General features: G+C 37.0%; 2 protein-coding genes across 20 annotated transcripts in view; one reads left to right on the top strand and one right to left on the bottom strand.

The window, feature by feature from the left end:
* Cab39l (calcium binding protein 39 like) overlaps positions 1–15,267 on the bottom strand; it is a 126,631-nt gene extending 111,364 nt beyond the window's left edge. For 4 of the 8 annotated variants that reach the window (XM_074043431.1, XM_074043430.1, XM_074043432.1 and 1 more), the window contains exons 1-3: positions 15,134–15,267; positions 2,508–2,655; positions 1,782–1,858 (exon numbers count right to left, since the gene is read on the bottom strand). The gene's annotated coding sequence lies outside the window, so the exon portion shown is untranslated. Of the gene's footprint in view, positions 1–1,781; positions 1,859–2,507; positions 2,656–14,809; positions 14,948–15,133 lie in introns of those variants that run through there. The other 4 variants (XM_020170873.2, XM_020170872.2, XM_020170871.2 and 1 more) reach the window with 2 other exon arrangements.
* The window catches only part of Setdb2 (SET domain bifurcated histone lysine methyltransferase 2), a 79,777-nt gene continuing 72,842 nt past the window's right edge, over positions 14,856–21,790 (top strand). Inside the window, exons 1-4 of one of the 12 annotated variants that reach the window (XM_020170874.2) lie at positions 14,856–14,988; positions 15,922–16,043; positions 16,802–16,923; positions 21,007–21,405. In XM_020170874.2, the coding sequence (XP_020026463.1) occupies positions 21,390–21,405 (16 nt within the window). In that variant the 5' untranslated portion in view covers positions 14,856–14,988; positions 15,922–16,043; positions 16,802–16,923; positions 21,007–21,389. Of the gene's footprint in view, positions 14,989–15,269; positions 16,044–16,092; positions 16,434–16,801; positions 16,924–21,006; positions 21,406–21,790 lie in introns of those variants that run through there. The other 11 variants (XM_074043406.1, XM_074043405.1, XM_074043407.1 and 8 more) reach the window with 11 other exon arrangements.

Genomic DNA, 21,790 nt, shown 5'->3' on the forward strand with positions numbered 1-21,790 from the left:
CTCATTTACATTTCATTATAATTGTAGTTCTATGCATGCAACTCTTCTCAAATCACCATCTTGGCTCTGAGGACACCTCATTAGGTACTCCATTCTTGAATCCCAAGTTCTTAGAAATGCATTCCCATTTCTTGGAAAACTCCACAACTATGTACATATACTTAGCATAATCATTAAACTCTATCCTTAAAAGTGTCTAAAATCTGGGGCTTGGGAAATTGCCTACTTGGTTAAACTGCCCTCACTCAGTTTCTTTGAACGTGTAGTATTGCTTTGCATTCATTTCTGCTTCAATAAAATCTAGCTCTTGCTTAAATAAATCTTCCTCTTTTTAAAAACTACTCTGTGTGTCCTACCCTGAATTCTTTTTTTGGTGAGACATAGGACCTGACATTTGTCTCCCCTAACATCTATGTATTTCTTTTTATTTACCTTACTTGGAAATCATGGGGCTCCTTAAATCTGAGGATTTACGGCTCATAAATTCTGGTAAATTTTTAACAATTACCACAAATACTGCCTCATACCTATTCCATGCTTTCTTTTCTCTTGTTTTTATTTTGTGTGATTTTTTTCATTTGATTCGTTTTTTGAGACAGAGTATTGCTATGCAGCCCAAGCTGACCTAGAACTCACAATCTTCCTGCCTTGGCCTCCCAAGTGCTGGGATTACAGATATATACCACCATACACAGCTTTGTGTTTTCTTTCTGGAACTCTCACTCTATCTTTTCATAATCTTTTTTACATTTTCTAAGACTCTTTTCTCTGTGTATAAAATTCTATGCGGTTTTTTTAACTGTGTCTATATGATAGATTAAGCATTTCTTTCTTTAAATTCTATTATGCTTTTTTAAATGTGACTGGTCACTTTCATAGTATCTTACTTTTTATTTAATGTTTAGAATCCCTCTTTAATTTAACATATCAAATGTATTTATTTTATGTGTTGGATTCATGTGTTGAATATTTGCTAAAATCTATGTAGACTTGGTTCAGTGTTTTGTTGCTTCTGTCATTCTTACTCATCAAGTATTTTGATTTTTCCACTGTTACGTTTTGTAATTTTTTTAAAATGTGTGCAGGCACTTAGAATTTTAACTATGATTATTTGATAACTGTATATATTCCTCTACAGAGGATTTGTGATTGCTCCTATCAGGTACCTATAAATATTAGAGACCTACACCCATTTTAAATTAAAATTCTCTACTTGTGGAGTTTTGGAACCATAAAAATGGTATAAATTAAAGCCTTAAATTCAAATGAATGTGAGTTGGTAACCAGGAATTTTAAGTAAAGATTCTAACTCTACCCAGAGCTGAAGGCCTCTGTAAGATGGTCTCTGATCAGTCTTCCTACTCTTTTGAGAGACCTAGGAATTTTCCCTCTAGTGCTAACTCTTTTTCATGTAGAGGTTTTATGTGAACAGAAAGCCACTGATGTCCCCAAAGTACTCACTGCCTTTAGCACCTGCTTACTTCATGGAACACACTCATTTTGGTTCTTAACCTCAAAAAGTTTCCCTTATTTTTGTAAAGGTTTATCCATTCATTTCAATGGACAGTATTACACTGAACCTAATATTTTAATATGTTTGGTTGAGGAAGAGATTTAAGACCTCTTGTCTAGCATATTATGGCAAATGGAAGTCTATTTCTTCTACAATTGCTTTGTAAAATTTAGAACAGCATATTCTATAAAAATTTTAGTGTGTCCAGTATAGTCTATAAAGCTGTCAAAAGAAATGATAATGATCTTGAGCTATGTGATTATCTTACCTTAGAAGTACTGTATCATCTGCAGGTTTGTTTCAACTTTCTCAGTTTTCACTAAACTCAGCGATCAACATAAGTTTCTGACAAAAAGAAATGTTTCATAATTAATTTTGAAAATCATATAGCAAAGACTTTTTTTAAAACAAGTCCAACATGTTCTCCCATTGCTATCAGGTATAGAGAATCACAAATTTGATTTTCTACCATAATCAAATACAGATAAATGATAACAGGAAACTCTCCCTATCCCAAATGCTTCCAGAGGCCAACCTTTCAGAAGGTGCCACTGAGGTGAATGAAAGAAAATATTCATAATGAAGGAAAACAGTAGAACTATAAAGGGCTGGCTTGGGTAAAGAGGGTTTTAGTACTCTGAAACCTCTACCAGTTCCATGTCCAAAAGAAGTCATAACATTTAATTTAGTACTTTATATAAGAAGGCTGTGTAAAGCCTTACCTAACTTATGAATGCTCTTTTCCTATCAGATACTTGGTAAAATTTTAGCTTCTATCTTTGTTTTGACTTGATACAAAGGGAATCTTCATAGGGTTTTTGCTTTTGACCTATGCCTGCTAGGTTTTGTTCTTTTCTGCTCTACTGTACTTCTAGTTCACAACTTTTACTAATTTCAGTCATCAGTGACTGAACATTTTATCTCCAACATCAATATAAGGATGTATGTGTGTGTGTGTGTCTAAATTTTCCCATCAGAAATTAGGAAAACTTACACTTCTCTCCTTTAGTACACTGCTCTTGCATGAAGAACATGTAATCCACCAATTTGGAGTCTGTATCCTCATTTTGTGAGCAGCAACTACAGGTCTAAACAGATCCTTAACTCCTGATGGTCTTTCTTCTTAAATTTTCATGTATATCCTGCAATAATGTAGTACAAAAAAGCTCAGGCTTGGGAGTCACATAGATCTACATTTAAATCTCAGTATCCTACTTAGTAACTTGATATTTGTGAAACAAATTACTTTCAAAACTCTGAACCTATTAGGAAAATTACATATGTGTGTATATACATAATACACAAAACAGTGCCCGCCATATAAAAAGAAAGTGACTCTTTTCTTTTTTAGTGGTAGTCACTGTTTTGAGACAAGATTTTGCTATACTGCTTAGGTTGGCCTCAAACTCTCCATCCTCCAGCCTCCACCTCCAGAGTGTTGGATTACATTTGTGCTCTACCAGGCCAGGTTTAAGGGACTATTATGTTAGCTCTCCTGTGTAATCTGGAGTTTCATTTTTACTTTATTCAACCTGTCAACGGGTTTTCTAGAGTACATTTTCTTAAGCCATAGCCTTGATAAACTCCAGTGCTTTGCTCAATAATTACTGACATTATACCTAATAATAAACCTAACATACTTTCCAAATAGCAATACACCAAAATATTACTGAATATATCACACTAAAAGGCACAGTCCAAAACTCTATGTACTAAAAATCACTAGGAATAATTTTTTTCTTGTGCAGTTGTATCACCAAAATGCTACATAGCTATGTAAATCAGTTTCAGTTTTTCAGATTTTTTTTCATTCTAGCTTTTAAATTTTTTGAATATGTATTTGAAGGCCAAGACATAAACAAGTTATATTTAGAGGAATCTCTCTTCCACTACTGGCGCCTCCTTCTGCCTCTAGATTCCTGTTATTCCTGCGGAGAAAATGGGTGACTTGGAATGACTTCATCTGCCTGAAGGTTGTTCCATTCTTGGGAAGCACTGTAGTGTATCCAATGTCCTATGAATGGAAGTTCTTTCCAATCTTCTGCTAATACAAGTAAAGCTGATGTGACAGACTATATACAAATCAGTGCTTACATTTCATTCCAGTGATTTAGAAGATTCCTAAAAGTTAAATGCCTGTGGCTAAGGATAAATGCTATGCAATTTGCTGGATGTTTCAGCTAAAACTGTATCAAAATGCCTGGCCAAGCCTGTGATCCTACTTACTTGGGAAGTGGAGGCCCCAGGCCAGCCTGGGCAGAGTTCATGAGACCCCCCCATCTCAATCAATGAAAAGCTGGCTGCAGTTGTACGTGCCTGTCATCTTAGCTATGTGCAAAGCATAAAACAGAAGGATTGCAGTCCAGGCTGGCTGGGGCATAAAGCAAGACCTTATCTCCAAAACAACCAAAGTAAAAAGGGATGGGGGCATGGCTCAAGTGGTAGAGCACCTGCCTAGCAAGTACAAGGCCCCGAGTTCAAACCCCAGTACTGTGGGGGAAGAAGTATCAAAATGCCTATTTCCTCACATTTTACAGAGTATTTTATGTAACTTTTGCGTTTTGCTGAGAAATTATTTAGAATAGCTTTAATTCTTTAGTGTAGCTTTAATTTGTATTTCTCTTTGTATGACTGAAGCTGGAACATCTTTTATACATCTGTCATCTCCACTTTTTTTCCTATGAGCTCTCTTTTCATATCTTTAGCCCATGGGTTAATTATATCACCTAGATTTTTCAGGAAGTTGTTTTCATTAAAATTAACTCTGTGATACAAGTCCAAATGTCTTCCTTCATTTTGTCCTTTGTTGTTTTATTTTACTCATGGAATTTTTCACCATGTAAATACCTTAATACAGCAGGATTTATCCTGGTTTTTATTTTTTTGTAAGTGAGTTATAGTTACAAAACTCTTAGCTCAGCCTTTCATAGACTTTAACCATGTAGTTTCATAGCTCTTTTGCCGTCAAGAAGTTTCTTGCTGACATTTCTCCCTAGAAGCCCAGAGGAAATTATCATTATCTTGAAAGTCCGACAGTTTTATTAAGACTGAACTTGGAGTTGACCATTCTAGAAAATTTGCCCAGTACACCATGAGCCTTTTCTTTTTTTGAGAAGGAATGCTGGGGATCAGACCCAGGGCCCTGAGTATTCCAGGGAAGCACTGTACCACTGAGCTACACTCCTAGCGGAGTCTGAGTCTTTTGGGCATCTACATTTGATTCTTCTCTTATTTCCGTAACGTTTCAATGGATAGAAGTTAAACAATAGCTCTGCTGTTCTTTTTTTCCTTCTTAGGAACTCTATGTTAATAACTTTCTGGGGCTGGGGATGTAGCGTATTGGGGAGAACTTGCCAACATGCACAACACTCTGGGTTTGATCCCAAACATTATAAAATAAAAATATCACTTTTTTTTAATCTTTCTTAATTTTTACTCTCTTTGCTATGTTCATGCCTTTTCTCGGTGCCCCTAATTCAGTCAAATCTTTTTCCCCTTCTAGGAATTTAGCTTCCATTTAAAAGATGATTTTGTTTATTCTTTCATATTATATCCTGAGTTTGGTTAATTGACTCTTGCATCTTCCTCTTTCTGTTCATTTGTTTTGGGGTTTCAAATTTGGATTGGAGGCTTTTCATCTCAGCAAATGCTTGGTATTGTGCTGTAGTTTTCTTTTTTAAACTCTGTAGCTGATATTTGGGGGACATTTTTCTCCAGCTGAAATATTTTCTTCTTAAAGTTTACGTGGATGTTGACTGCCATCTTCTGTTCATTTTGAAGAGCTTAATTTTTCCTAAACCAGATGAAAGTTGTGTATAGACAGGAATGAGGGATTTGGAAGGCATGCTGGATTTCTCAGTTCAATAGTACCTAATTAAGTGGGTTACCCCCGCCATCAGCTATTTCCTTCTGGGTAGAAGGGGCTTATCCATGTCCTCTTCTCTTTTACCAAGCCTTTCCAAGGGACTCCCTACAAGTCACTCTTCCCAGGACTGCTTATTTTCAAATCCCTTTTGTCCAACAGGTCTCATACTTCTCAGTATTTTCATATTCAGAGTGAGGTTTCTCATTCTGGGAATTATTTTACCTGTGTTCAGCTGCCCCTGCCTGGGTCCTGCTTCCTTTTCTTCTTTTCTACAGTTTCCATCTCACTCACCAATATGGGTCCCAGCTCGGCCGATTGCAGCATTGGCTTCACTCTTCACTTTGTGCCAGTTAAGAAAAGGTGATGATGGATTAATTTGCTTTCCTCATAGATCTATTTACTTTTTCTGGAGAATATATTAGGAGATCTGGATTTAGGTAGTTACCCTAGTCAGCCTTGATTTACCTTTAAATAACTCTTACTTTTATTGTATGTGCTAAGAATTTTGTTTGACAATTTTCATTCTTTTTTTAACTGAGGTTTTCTTTGTGCTCTAACATGTAAAAGATACAAAACATATAAATGTTCCATGTTTACTTAAAAACATGTATTCCATATTAGCAGATTCAGACTTTGATATACATATGTAAAATCTGTTAACTCGTTATATGACAAAATTTTGTCCAGTTAATCTGACTTATCTTGAGAGAGGGGTATAAAATCCCTTATTTTATCTTTGTATTTCTCCTTTACCTGTTCTGTGTCCCTTGGTAAACCAACACCATTAAAAATCTTTACTGTGAATTGTAGCATTTAACTTATAAAACGTCCTTTTTCTTAATGCTTTTCTGTCTAAATTCTACCTTTTGATGAACCTTGTGTTTTGTTTCCTTGTTTTGTTTTTAATTATTGGTGGTATTGGAGCTTGAACTCAGGAACTTGCACTTGTTAGGCAGGTGCTCTACCACTTGAGCCACAGCTCAAACTCTTTTTGGTTTTAGTTATTTTTCAGGTAGGGTCTTGTGTTTTTGCCTGGGGCTGGTCTCAATCTTCCTATTTGCAGCCTTCTAAGTTGGGAAAAGGTAAATGGGGCTACCTTTTTGCCCAGGTTGGCATCAAACCATGATCCTCCTGATCTCTGACCCCTGAGGAGCTGGGGTTACAGATATGAGCCACCATACCCAGCCCCTAGTTTTTAAAAATATGCATTTATCTAGTTTATCTTTGGCCTTCCCTTTTATTGTTAATGATTTGTTTTATTATTAATTCTTCTATTATTCATACATTTGAAAGCTGTACCAATTGCATACAGCAATGCAAAATGTCTTTCTTCATTAAGTTGAACATGTATGCATTGAGACACCTGTCAAAACTGTTCCTCTATACACTCACATGGGACACCAAAAGTGTGCATTCCCCCTCACACTAAGCATTTCTCCAACTATGTGCCTATCAACCAGGTGTCCTACAATTATGAAACAGGAGTTAGCACAGACCTCACAAGGCCTGTTTCAAAGAGTGTCCCTTACTTCAGACACCAGTTGCAGATCCCAGGTTGTGATGTATCCTTCTGACCATCCAACTGTTAAGTGGGTTCCCAGAAACTTTCCTCATGTTCAATAATTTGTTAGTACAGCTCACAGAACTCGGAAAAGAGGGTGCTACTTATATTCTAGGATAAAGGGAACCTTAGGATCTAGATGTGCAGGAAACACCATGCTAGGAGTGAGAATGACCCTCCCAAGAGCCCCAGTACCAGGAGAAAGACTATCTCTAGTAATGGCCATACAGCTAGTCTACATATGCACACTTCCTGGATTTTGTTTCATCTTTTGTGTAAGTTGTACTACTACTATGAGCAAGGAAGAGTCTTGGCCAAAACTGCAAATATATGTCTTTTTCTTTTAACTGGGGTGTCCAGACCCAAAGCTAAGCTTTATGGTCAGGAGTCCACTAACACTACTATTGTTTATTAAAAAGGATAAAACTCCAGAACTGCCAAATGGAAGAATGCATAGGGGTGGACAGTTTCCATGCCCTCTTTGAGCTCCCAGGCTCCCCGTACTTCCATGTATCCACCCACCCAGGAACTCCATTGGTTAATTATGGTGGCTCAGCTATGTAGGCATCATTAAACATGATGAAACAACTCTATCTCTACACCCTTTCTCTTCACAGGGGTTAGTAGGAGGGGCTGAAAGTGCTGATCCCTGTTCTGTAAATCAGGGCAACCCTCCAAAGATACCTCATTAGAATAAACTCAAGGTTTAAAGGGGATTCTTGTGAAGTGCAAAAGAAGCTTCGCTCAGACTCTGTGGAGTTCTGGGCCAGGAACCAAGGACGAAGAGCAAATACCTATTTCTTAATACATTACAACCTAGGTTCTTTGGTGTTATTCTATATATTTTGCCATGTGCACATATAACACATAAAATGTATGCATCTCTGTGTGGCCTGTTTTCTTTTATTTTTGGGGGGGTATTTCTTTTAGTATTTAGGGAAGTTTTTATGTATTTTATTCTTGTGGTTAATGCTATAGTAATATTTCTTCAGAATACTCTTCATTCCCCACCTCTTCAAGATAGTACTTCCTTGCTCTAAGGACTTAGTAATAAAACCAGTTTTCCTCTTACATTTCTTCTCTTACCATGCAGTTTTGATCACTGGTATTTTTATTCGTTTTATCTTACACATCTAAATATGTTTAAGCTTTCATGAGTCCAAAGGTTATCTTTTTCCTGTCAGCTAATTCTTAAGAGGTAAAACATCCTTATTCTACTCCTTTATTTTCCCCTTCTCCCATTTACCCCTTTTGGGCAGACTACTGCTTGACACTGGCTAACTCAACATCATGATTGTGGAGAGATTGTAGATCAGAAGCCAAAATTATCTTGGACTATTTTAGGCCATTTAATAGCCATTTACTGACCTAGCATTACAGTAACTAATAAATGCCTCAGAATGTATTGTTAAACTTACCAGACCTTGAGCTTCTACTAACCTAGAACTAAGAATGTTGTAACATCTAAAACCTACAGAATAATAATCCCAGTTTTGCTGTACCCTACTGATGTTCCCATCAATGTATTTGGTAAATGCATTCATTAATGAGTTTCTTTAGTTAGGTGACTACAAAAGTTCATGTCACTTCTTTCATGATGGAAAATATCATTTAGGGAAATCTGAATCCATGCTCCTAAGACATGGTCACTCCAATTTGACTCAGAATAAACTATTTTCTCATTTCTATTAAAGAGGAGTCATTATTTTGTCAATAGTGGACTTTATTATTTCTAGACTATATAACATATATCCTATCACCCCCATCTTTTAACCTTGGTGCTATGCACAAAATATAGTCAATGCTCACCACCTGATTTTGTTTAAAATTTTTCCACTCACTTGATGGCTGTCCATCAATGTCCTGATAGTTTAATGAGATATTATTTTTTCTTGAATAGTTTCTAAACTGTTGCTTTATTTTCTAGCATAAAATGATGCTGCCACAAAAAATCAAAACAAACCTAACTCAATGTGATTTTCTTTCCAAGTGATGTGGTCTTTTTTCCATGGCTGCAAAAAATTTTTTTCTTTAATTTTAAAATCCTTTCATTTTATAAGACTACAGGTCAGTGTTAACTGTTCTGGTTGACTTCCCAGATTCACAGTGGGCCTTTCAATACACTTAGGTTTCAACCTTTTTCAGTATTAAGAGTTCTTGACTTGTAGTTCTAAAGTTGTTCTAGTCCCTTGCTTTGACTTATTTTAATATATTCAGAATGTTGTATTACTATTACCACTATGTTCTGGTTTACATTTGGAGAACTGTATTTGGCTCTCTTCTGTCTTGTCACTTTTTCTTGACTTCTTTTAAAAAATATTTTATTTTCTTCACTTTTCTCCTTTTTATCCTCTATTTCTCTTACTGTGCCATCTGTGATGCATATTCAGTTTTCCAATTTGTCACTTAAAAATTGTCTCTTTTTCTCTGACAATTTCTGAATTGTCAGTCCTCATTGCCCATACTCCTATGTCTAGCCATTTTCATTTCTAAGCTCTTTTTATTCCCAATTTATGGGGGTTCCTTCACAGATTTCATCTTTTCCGTAATTTCTCTTAGCTCTTTATGAAATATTTATATTAGCATTTTCATCTGCTTTGGGGCCACATTTTTCTTGGTGTCTTTCTGATATGCTTTATGGCTTATTTTAATGTTTTTTCTTTTAAAAACGTAGTATACACTTATATCATATTTCCTTTCTTCGTACATTTGGTTTTTTGGGTTAAGAGGAAGTTCCTGTGTTATTTTACAGAAGAACAGAAGCTTTAAAAACTTAATCTTCCAGTTGATCTCTTGAGTTGTCTTTTTTTTTCCCCCCAAGTCTTCAGTGATAAATAAAACTGAAAAGAGGTCAATATAGGTTTTCATTTCATTTTTCATCAAAGAAGTATACAACTCATAGGCAAAATGCAAATTAAAATCATAATGAGGGCTGATGGAGTGGCTCAAGTGATAGAACGCATGCCTAGCAAGCAAAAGACCCTGAGTTCAACCCCCTAGTACTGACAAAAACAAAACCACAACAAGGTATCAGTCCATGTCTCCCATAGTGGTTAAAATTAAACCAAAACTGATAGTTAAGTGCTGACAAATTTCAATGTAGAAGGGGAACCGTTAGATTATAAAATAAAACATATGCTTAATTTGATAACAAATGACCTTTCAAACAACTGTACCATTTCCATTCCCAATAGCAAGAAATTCTCCTTGCTTTTTCTCCTTTTCTCCTTGCTTTTTTCTTTTTTGTCACTCTAACAGGTTGTATGGTGGTTTAATTTGTATTTCTCAACAATTCCATTTTTTAACACAAAATGGTGACTTATTTTCCAGTTATTAAAAAGCCTAGATCAGCCAGATGCTGGTGGTTCAAGCTTGTAATCCTAGCTACTTGGGAGGCTAAGATCAGGAGGATCACAGTTAGAAGCCAGTCTGGGAAAAAGCTCATGAGATCCCCATCTGCAAAACCACTAGAACCAAAAAAAAAAATAAAAAAAGACTAGCAGTGTGGCGTGGCTCAAGCAGTAAAGCACCTGCTTTGCAAGTGCCACATTCTGAGTTCAAACCCCAGTCCATTATCCACCCCCCAAAAAAAAAAGTCCAGGTGCCTGTGGCTTACTCCTATAATCCTAGCTACTCAGGAGGCATAGATAGAAGGATCATGTGTAGTTGGAAGCCAGCCCTAGGCAAATAGTTCGAGAGACCCTATCTTGAAACACAACAACACAAAACAGGGCTTGGTGGCTCAAGGTGTAGGCTCTGAGTTCAAATCCCAGTACTGCAAAAAAAAAAATTTTATCACTAAATACTCTTGCAAACAGGTTGAAAAAATAGCTTGATATCATGGATATCCCATAATTTATAAAACGATTGTGCTACTACTGAATAGTTTTTTCCAACTTTTCACAAATATAAAATTATACTGTGACTATAAAACTTTGATTCCATTTCCACTTCCTATGACTTTCCTAAAACCAAAGGACATACTACATATTTTTGTTTCTTGATCTTGACAAACTGCTAACTAGAAAAACTGCAAATAGTGATAAAACTACAAATAGTGATTAAGGATTTTTATCTCCTTCTATCCTAGTCAACACTATTTATTTTGGAGAAGTTTAAAAAAATAACTTCACTTGTTTAATATATGCTTAGTTACAAGTTGATATTTTTTCATGTAAGACATTTTTGTGCTCGTTACTCATTTTCCCTCAAGGTAGTGGTGTTTTTATTTGTTGATTTGTAAGAGAGGAAAAGACTCTGAAAATGTACAGATTACATTTTACCTGTAAAGCCTACTAGGACAAAGTCAGATCTCCCCACCAAATTCTCTATTCTATTTAAAATAAACTTCAAACCAGAAAGCATTTATCAAATGTCAACTGATACTTCATTATACCCAGGAAGGAGTTTCCTTCCAAGGAGTTACTTAGTTTCTCCAAGAGAGATTATGATTGAATGAAACCTGTCTACACTTTGAGGAGGAGGTTGAGCTTTGCCAAGACAAAAAACCTAAATAAACCCTCTAGCTTCACTTGTTTTTGGTTGAATTTAAAAACTATTAATTTTGGCCAGGTAAATTAGTGCATGAATACTTGTAATCCCAGCAAGTGGGAGGCTGAGGCAGGAGGCTACCAGGTTTGAAGCCAGCTTAGGCTATATGACAAGATCCGGCCTCATAAGTAAATAAGTTAAATTTATGTGGAGGTCAATATATAATAGATTATCAGTATCTCAGTAGCTTGGCTAAGAATACCTCTGAACAAAGCCACTGAACAGGTTAAAACTGTTGCCTTTTGTCATCCCTCTCTGTTCTCCAGGGAAGATGCCATTTTGGTTTTTGCAGAAAACTAAACACAAGCCCTGGATGACAGACAAAGACCCTACTTAGCTTGTAATTTCCTGCCCATTGTCCCCCTGCTCCAACTTTCACACCCTACAAAACCCTCTGTACCCCTGAGTTCTCTAAGATGGTCTCCCCTCTTCGTTGGTTTGCTGGCTTTCTATGTAAATCTTTTGCTTTGCCCCCACAACTTGGCCTCTTTAATGGTGAACAGCCAGACCTGGATTCAGTAACAGCATCAATTACTTTCAAAAGAATGTAACGGTGGGTACTACTGTTATAGAAATACATGGAAAGTATAAAGTAGGCCCTACATCTGAAAGTAATTAAGAGACAAAACACCTAAGATTTTAGGGGCACAAGCTACCCTACCTTACTCGTTCCCAATATAACTGTCAGGAAACTGACAGAACAGAACCATCAAAAATTCATGAATCAGAACAGAAGTGATGAAATAGTAATGAACAGCCCAAAGCTATCCTTGAATTCATGATCTTCCTGCTGTCTCCCAAGTGCTGGGATTAAAGGTGTGTGTACCACCACAGCTGGCTATAAGTGTTTTTAGGGAAAAAAGAAAAAGAGGGGCTAAATTAGGGTGGTAGTGGTAAGAACAGAAAGATGAACGGCAAATCCATTTTGGAGACTAAAGCTATCCAGTTAGGTAAAAGGGAAGAATTTGGTTTTATATCTGAGTCACACAGAAGATATATCAATAATCAAGGTAGGGGACATAAGAGGGAAGAGATGTATACAAATGTGTCCTAGGTGCTCAAGAGATAATGTGATGTAGATCAAAATGTTAATTTAAGCAACAGGAACAAAAGAAATTACAAATAAAAAAGTTACAGGTAGACCTAGAAAAGAACTCCTACATCTACATGTGGTAGAGAAGTGCTTCTATCATCAAAAAAATGTTCACTCAGAAAATCATTTAGATTTTTAAAGTGCCAAAAAATTCCAAACAGTCTTGTTGGCAATTTTTGTGACTTTATTTTGCTGAATTAAATAAACAGATTTTAATCTACATCCCATCAAAACTTACTACATTCATTTAAAAGGTGTTATTTTTTTTTCTAAACAGTGTGTCACTAAGTAATGGGAAAAATCTAAATTTGTATGTACTATGAGATTACACTGAAAAACAGTTTTTAGTTACGAACACAGTTTATGTAAACTATCATTTTGAAAAGAACTTTTAAAGATCTTCAGGTTATATATTATAAAATCTAGAAGAGTGTTTCTTCAAAGAAAAATCTGGTCACAGAATGAAAAAAAAACCCTAAAGATATGTAGTTAGTTAGAAATTACTTGACAATTTAAATTTACAAAATATATTTGCACAATGTACTAAATTTAAAGTTGTAGTATTCTGACTTTAAATCCTGTTTATAAACACACACACACAAACACACACAAAATTACAAAGCTGGCTCAGTGGCAGAGTGCTTGCTTGGCATACATAAGGGCCTGTGTTCAATCCCCAGCACCAACCTTCCCCCATCACCAAAAAACCCCCCAAAACTAGAAAAGCAATAAATATCTTTCAGCAGAAGAGATCCAAAGCACTGAGGTTAAGTTTGGTTTTCATCTATTGAGATTTTATGTACTTTCAATAAAACTATGGCCAAAAGACATTCTTGTCTCAGGGCTCACCTTAATTATCTAGAAATTTCAACAATAAGATCTCTTAAACTCACAAGAAAAAGGTTTACAGACCTATCCTTACATTATTTCTATAAATAAATCAGAAGCTACAAATAAAATTAGTTCAAATAGAAAGTCCAGTTTTCTAGAACGTTTAAAAACTTTTTCAGTCAGGCTAAAAAAGTGTATCTCTATCTCCCCAATTACTGCATTCTTTTATTTATTCGTTCAACAATTATATTGTCTAACAAGCATTAGGCACCTTAGTAAGTGAATAAGACACCAACTTTTTACCAACATTGTCTGAGCTCCTACTGTTACTGGGCTTTCTTCTTCCCCCCTTGTGCTGAGGTCTCCAACCCAGGACCTCGAGTGCTAAGTGCGTGTTATACCACTGAATCCCCCAGGCCCTTAGTGGTGTTTCTTACCCAGTCATCTCCCGGGAATATGGCTTTTATTAACCCATACTTTAACCATCAACTCAATAGTAAATTATTGGTATCTGAATTCTTGCAACCTAAATTTATAAGACTCGTGGCTTAACAAAAACCAGAAATAAAATTAATTTTTTTTGTTTTGTACAAATACATCATCATTATTTTGCAGTTCTGGGGATTGAATCCAGGACTTACACTTGCTAGGCAAGCACTCAACCACTAAGCTACATCCCCAAGACAAAATTAATTTTAAATGTTAACTACTTTATTTTGTTGTTTTGGTTATCCTGTTACAGAATATCTACATCATATGTTGTTGATTCAGCGTGGTCATCAGTTAAACGTGAATAAATGAAAACTAAAGCAGATGCAGTGGGATAAATCTTTAGGTTTTCTTCTCCTGTGTGTCAAATCTACTAGTTAATCACAAAATATTGGTCTCTCATTGGGTTGGTTTTCAGATGCGATAAATTTTCTTCTTAAATGGAATACGATGTAATGCCCACCCCACAGAGAACTCATAGGCTAAGGTATTTAACCCTACAAAAGCAGCCTCCCGCTCCTTGCCAAAGCACGGCATGATCCACAGATCACATCGAAACCAGGGAACTCCAGACCGGACAAATTTCTCCTTCCACTTCCCTCGTTTCTGCAAACGCCGCCACCTCTTCGCTTATTTGAAAGGGCCGCCGCAGCAACGCTGGCGACAGGCTAAGAAGCAGAACTGCTTAAACGCATGACCTGACATCCCTCCACCGCAGGGTGGCCTTGGTCCAGGGACCCGGAGAGGAGCCCACCGGGCGACGGCCGCTCCCCGCCAACGACGGCCAACGAGGGGTCTCTCCCGCACTGGACGACACGCGTCCAGGCGGCCCCAGCGCCCTTCCATTACCAGCCAGCCACCCAGCCTCCTTTAATCGGGAAACGGGAAGGGTGATCCGAATCTCACCGACACAGAGATTGCTGAAAGGGTTCCCGGAAACCAAGGAATCAATGTTGGGGTACCAAAGCCGGCAACAAGCCCAACCAGGACCAGCAACCCAAAGCCTGGGATCACCACCAGCACCACGCCTCGCTCCCGGGAACCAGCGACGAAACTCAAGCCCAGGAGACCTATTCGAATTTCAGGCAAGTGAGAAAGCGCTCATTAGAGTCCTTCCTCTCCTCTTCTCCTCACCCAGAACCCCGCCGCAACAACTAGCCACTATGTAAGCTTTCAATCCCCAAGAATCGCAGTCCTAGCCACACACAAGATGGCAGCAACCACACATACCGAAGGAAACAGCTGCGCCACCACTCCGGCGATGCCAGCTTCTATACTGCGGGTAACCCTATTGGTCCAGCCAGGGAGCGCGAGACAAGCCGAGACTGCTGATAGCCAATCAGGAAGCGGCGCGCTAGGAACGCCGCCGCGATGCCGGCTGTACGCGCGCGTAGCCGCTGAGGCGTGGACCCAACTAGGGAATGCGAGTCAAAGGGCTTCCGGCCAGGTGGTAGTGGGCTCTGTTGGCGTTCGAATCCCACGTAGTGGTCGCATGCTGGGGGGTCTTAGACATTAGAGGTTGCGCGTTTGCGCCTCTCGGGCTGAGGTGAGGTTTAGTAAATGGTGAAGTCCTTCCCGGCCAGAGGGCACCCGAGGCCGTGGGGGGGGCCTGAGCGGCTGGAGTTGGTGAAGAGCCAACCCGTTGGCGCACCCAGCCGAGCAGGCGGACCGCTGTCCCGCGGTGTGGCGGGAGGCGTGGAAAACGAGGTGGAGTCAGTGTAACCGAGGCGTGGCGGTGGGAGGACCCGGGATCTCAGCGCAGCCCTGGCAGGGCTTTGCACCCGAGCCGCTGCAGCGTCCTCGCCTTCGCACCCACGTGCATCCGGGACTGGAGAGGGGTTGGCGGGCGCCGAGCCCTCAACCCGTTTGAAATCTGTGCCTCCCAGTGCACATCAGCACTGTAATGGGGTCCTGATGCCTGAGCATCTGTAAGCTGGGATGCTTTCAAAGGGGTTGCAGGAAAAAGACCGCAGGGTAAAAATCCAGAAGCAGAACTTGAACACTGACCCATTTCACAGGTAAGGTCACACCAGCACTGAATAAGTGAAATCACTGATCCGAGGTACCGGAGTTGAAATTAGATCTCTAAGAGTTTCCACCTCATCACCCACACGTCCATAAGTAAATGCAGTCGGGAAAGGTATGTAATTAACTGCTTTTTGGCGTGAGTGATATATATTTTTAAGGGAGGAGGCCAAGGAGAGAGGGGCAACTTTGAAGCTGTAAAATGGAGTGATCCAAACATGGACTGTTCAAACCAGGCTGCCTGGTTCCTTCTTTCGTGTCTTCCACTTGTAGTGTGACTTGCCTTACAGTCCGAAAAACCGCTTTCCCACGTGATTGCTATGTGAATTGCATAACACAAAGTATTAAGCGAACCTCACACGTGACTTTTACTCAATAAATGTTCATTACCATAATTAAAACGAGGAGCCAAGGGGAAATAATAATGGCCTATTATTTGGAAAACAAAATTAAAAATCCCAGTTTCTTTGAAATATCAACGCCGTCTGTCTCTGACAGTAAGCTTGTGAGTGATTTAAATTTTCTTTATGCTTTACTGTATTTTGCAAATTTTCTTATTTTACTTTGGTAAATTCAGTTATTTTCACATTGTTGGAAGTTGTGACCACCAATGAGAGCTTTTTAAAAAGTAAAGTTCTATTGACAAAAACAATCGCAGAAAGATAAAGCTCCAGGATTAGGGGCATGGCTCAAGTGTGTGGTAGAACTCGAAGCCTTTTTATACCCAGTACCACCAAAAATAAATTAAAAATAAAGGTCTTTCTTAACTGAGTGTACTCAGGTGGAAGTAGACAGAACCTTTAAAATAGACGGTTCCTTTTGAGAATGGTGCATTTAATTGCATATTTTTGTATTCTCCTTTTACTGAATTAGAACTTTACCATAAAGAATACAATCGAATTCATGAAAGCTCCCTGCTCCCTGTCTTTCACACTGGAGACCGGTGGACAGCCTTCAAGTCCTTTTATATAATTTTACTTACATATTCTCTGAAGGTACATATGTGCATTTTTAAATGGAAATAGAGTCATACCATATCATTCTTTAACTTGAGAATGCTTTTGCTGTGTATATATGTTACAACTCTATGTTATTTGGGTTGTTTTACCTACTGTGTAGTGTTCCAGTGTAAGACTGAGTTCTGCAAATATAAAATACTCTTTTTTTTCCCTCTTACTGATTTTCATATTAAATTCTCTTGTTTGTTAAGTGCTGTGTAGTATATTTTATTTGCCGTTCACCTCTTGAGGGATATGTTGCTTCTCTTTCTCTGCCATAACATTTCTGCAAGAAAACTCTTCATGCTTTATTGTGCAAATGCGCTATTTGTCAAAGATACATGCCTAAAAATAGATTGCTTGGTTTTAAGCTATGAGCATTTTTTGTTTTAGTAGGTTATATAATTTGCCTGCAAAAATATTTCTTCTGATTTACACATTCAATAAGTAGTTTATGAGAGTTCAATTTCCCTATAATCCAGAACAAACCAAATATTCTTAGTTTTTGCCTGTTGTTGAAAATGATACTTTTTGTATTTTCATGGTTGGCATGTTTAACCTGTAATTCATAATCTTCAGTTTCTTTAAAAAAAAAATCTGCCCATTTTTCTGTTGGTTCATCTTAATGAATTAAGGAGTTCTTTGTATGTCCTGAATGTCAGATATAGTGTATAATTTAAAAATGTCTTCAGTGTCCACCATTAGTTATGTCCCCTTTTTGTTGCTGTTAAAACATTTTGCAGCCAGGTGCCAGTGGCTCATGCCTATATAATCCTAGCTACTTGGAAGGCAGAGATTTGGAGGATCACAGTTCAATGCCAATGCAGGCAACAAAAGCAACTCTTATCTCAAAATTACCTAAAACAAAAAATGGCTGGCGGGAGTGAATCAAGTTGTAGAGAGCCTCCCTACCAAGTGTGAGACCCTAAGTACAGCCAAAAAAAAAAAAAAAAAAAAGTGGGGAGGGGAACATTCTGCAAACTTTTTCTCTCCTCCTTACTTGGCTTTTGACTTTATACTTGTTTTTATTTATTTTATTCTCCAGATTTTTCTCTCCTTCCACTTTTGAGGCTTTTTTTTTTCTTTTTTTTAAATCTTACTATATTTCTCTAGGATTTTCAATACAATATTAAAGGACAGTAGTGGAAACAAATGTCCTTCATAATTTTTGTTTTGGCAGCACTGGTGTTTGAACTGAGAGCTTGCAAGGCAGGAGCTCTACTACTTGACCAGCCCTCTTTGTAACTTTCATGTCTTATTTTTGCCTTTCTGTTTTCATATGAAGTTAACCGCAGGGTTCTTGTTATTGCTGTTTGTTTTTTAGTAGATATGCTCTACCTTTTCAACATGATTCCTAAGTTTATACTTCCAACAAAGTCTTAACTTCACCTTTCTGGCATCCTCCTTATGAAGAAAATCTTGATCTAGACAGGGGAGCCATCCCTGTAACCCCACCTACTGGGGAGGCAGAGACAGGAGGGTCAAAAACAAACTAAAATCAAAAGGGCTAAAGCATTTAGGCCTTGGGTTCAATTCCCAGTACTGGAAGAAAAAGAGAAAGAAGGAAAGAAGAATGTTAAGCTTCTATTTCATTTTATTTGATCTTAACAGTTCTTTGTCTCCTCACCAAAATTAGAACATAGTCTTTCATAGTGTATTTTCTGGCATTTTTGTTTTATTAAAATCCATTTTTAATTCAGATTTCTTTTGCATTATTGTATTTTGCTCATTTATTTGCATGTACTTCGTTAATTCTTTCAGAGTCTCAATAGCTCTTTAAATGTTTGTAAAGTCTCATTTTAATATTAAAAGGTAGCTTGACTGGAAATACTATTCTTGGTTCATATATTTATACTTTTAACATTTTACATTTGGCATTTCTGGTGAGGAGTCTTATTACCAGTCATACATATTCTTTTTAGATAATCTAGATTTTTCTTGAAGTTTCTAAGAATTCATCTTTTTTTTGGTATTTTGAAGCTTATCATAGATTGTCTAGTAGTGTGTATCAAAAATTCTATCCTACGTGGTAATGAGTAGACTCTAAGCTTATGTGCTTTCCAGCTGTGAGAAATTCTTCGTCATTATTGCCTCATCTACATTCTGTATTTCTCCTTCTTTGCTCTGTGTTCTGTATAAATTATTAAGTTTTCCAGGTTGCTAACTTACTCTTTCATTTACTTGTTTATTTGTTTTGGTGTTAATACAGTTTGAACCCAGGGCCTCACGCATAGTAGGCAGGTACTCTACCACTTGAACTAGTCCACCAGCCCTCTAACTACCTCTTTATGGGAGTCTGTTATATTGTTGTCATCTGTTGAGTTTATTCAACAACTGTCTTTTATGTTCAAGATACCTAAATGGGTTATTTTTCCAAATTATATGTTATTTCATCTATGAGATTTTCTTCTTTAGCTCTTTGAGGATATCAAATATAATCATGTTTGTTTTAAAATTATTTTCAAGATTCTCTATTAATTCTCTTGAACATAAGCCCATCAGTTTGGTGGGCTTAATGTCTCATTTTCATGGTGTAGCCTTTTTCAGATGTTTGAGGACCCTCATCTCCTCTGAGAAGTTTCCTGCCCATCATTTTGTGTTGTGATTGCAATTGGCATCGTAATTATCTGCAGCTTCTTATCTGTTTCCTTTCCCCACAGAGGCCTCACAGACTTGCCCATTGAGAGTTCCTTTTTTGTTTTCAGTATGGCAATATATACTTTAAGTCTTCTAATATTTCTGTGGGTTTAATGTGCAAGTGGCAGAAGTATTTACCATATATTAACTAAAAAAATTTTTTTTTTTTCACCGTACTGGAGTTTAACTCAGGGCTTCCCACTTACTAGGCAGATAGGTGCTCTACCGCTCCCGTAGCTAGGACTACAGGCATTAACCACTGGTACCAGGCTTGATCCTTTTTTAACCTATTAGTCCACCTCTAAGTGTTTATCATAAGGAAATTTCAGAGCTATGCTTAAAATGTTTAAGCCAGCATTATTTACTATATTGAAAAATAACTTTATTTATTTTGTGGTACTGGAATTTGAACTCAGGGTTTCACACTTGAATCAGGCCCCCAGCTTGAAAAAATAAAATAATTATTTTAAAATAATTTTTAAAATAAAAAGAATCTAAATGACTAGTATGGAAGTTTATATTACTGATTAATATATTAGAATTCAATTATTCATTTGCTATTCAGCACCAAGAAAAAAAATATATATGTATTTTTAATTTATTTTCTTTGGTGGTATTGGAGTTTGAACTCAGCACCTTGCACTTGGTAGGTAGGCACTTAATTACTTTAGCCACACCACAGCCTTTTTTTTGCTTTCCTTATGTTTTGAATAGGGTCTTGCAATTTTGCCTGGGCCTTGCGTCAGACCTTGATCCTCCTACTATGCCTGTCATGTAGCTGGGATTATAGGTATGCACCACCATGCCCAGCTCAAGAAAAAAAATTTTCATTATCAAAATCTTTAATGTACTTTAATGTAGGAATTTAAAATATTATGGGGGAAAATGTTACTAGTGAAAAAGTACAAAAAAGTATACACTAAAATTCATATTTTGTTTTAAAATTATATACTGAAAGAATAATAATAATTGCCAGCTTTTTTTTTTTTTGGTGGTACTGAGGTCTGAACTTAGAGTTTCCTGCTTGCTAGATAGGCGCTCTGTTGCTTGAGTAACACCACCAGCCTATAATTGGTAGCTTTTATTGAGTCCTCTTTATATGTCAGGTTCTATTTTAAGTGATTATTAAGTCTTACCCTTACATCATCCTATAATGTAATTAGTATTACCTCCATTCTAAAAATTTTTGTAACATTTTTGCAAATGGGATAGCTTGATTTGTTGGTTAATAATACAAATGTTAACTGACAAGATACATAAAATGTGGGCAATTATGAGTGATTCTTCTGTATCATTTTTAAAATTTTGATATTTTACGCATTTTTCCAGTGAATGTATACTCTTTTTATAATACTGGTTCTTGCTGTTTTAAAAGATAAGCTGCTTTTTTTCTTATGCATTTTATTCTTTATAATAATGTACCATTCTTTGCTTTCCTTGCAGAATGTTTCTTGCATTTGTAGACCAAAAAATGGAATTGATTTTTATTTTTAAAAAGACATTATCAGTGATCTGATACAACTATAAAGATTCACTTGATGAAGATGTATGTGCCTGTTTTTTGGTTGAATTAGTGGTCATTTTTGAAAGTTTTTTCAACCAGAATTGTAAAAATTTCTTCAACAGATTTTCTGTTTGAAAATTCAAGTATCAAGGAATCTTGGGTTTATCATGGCATAATGACGATTTCTTTTGACTACGGACTGCAGATGTCATAGAGACTACAATTGGATTCCAGTTACATTCTCTAATCAGAGGTGGCTCATATTCAATCTTTTGATGAACTTAATTTTGAAGAATTTTTTGTTTATAAACAACACCAAAAGATGGGAGAAAAAAATGGTAGGTTGAAGAACAATGGTTAAACTATATCTAGAAGCTTACAGACAAGCTTAATTACAAAGTTTTTAAGACTTTAAGTGACTTCTGAATTAGAGGGAATTAAGGCTTTGACTACCTTTATAATTAATTGCCAATCAGTAATGTTAAATCAGTACTCTAATATTCTTTTTTTTTTTAAACATCACTTTTTAGAAGCAAAAGAATCTTGTCATGGTTCCTTTTCCTTGTATGCACCTCTTCCACATTGGTGTTCTCTATGTTTTCTGTATAGAATCACACCTACTTTGTGGCTTTGGCAAGCATTAGCATGCTATTGACTCTGTAGTCTGTGTGCTCAGTTTGCACAGTGAGTCTCTCCTTGAAATTTTCCACCTGTCCATCTACC

The sequence above is a fragment of the Castor canadensis genome, chromosome 10 (assembly GCF_047511655.1).
Source record: "Castor canadensis chromosome 10, mCasCan1.hap1v2, whole genome shotgun sequence".
Classification (NCBI taxonomy): Eukaryota; Metazoa; Chordata; class Mammalia; order Rodentia; family Castoridae; genus Castor; species Castor canadensis.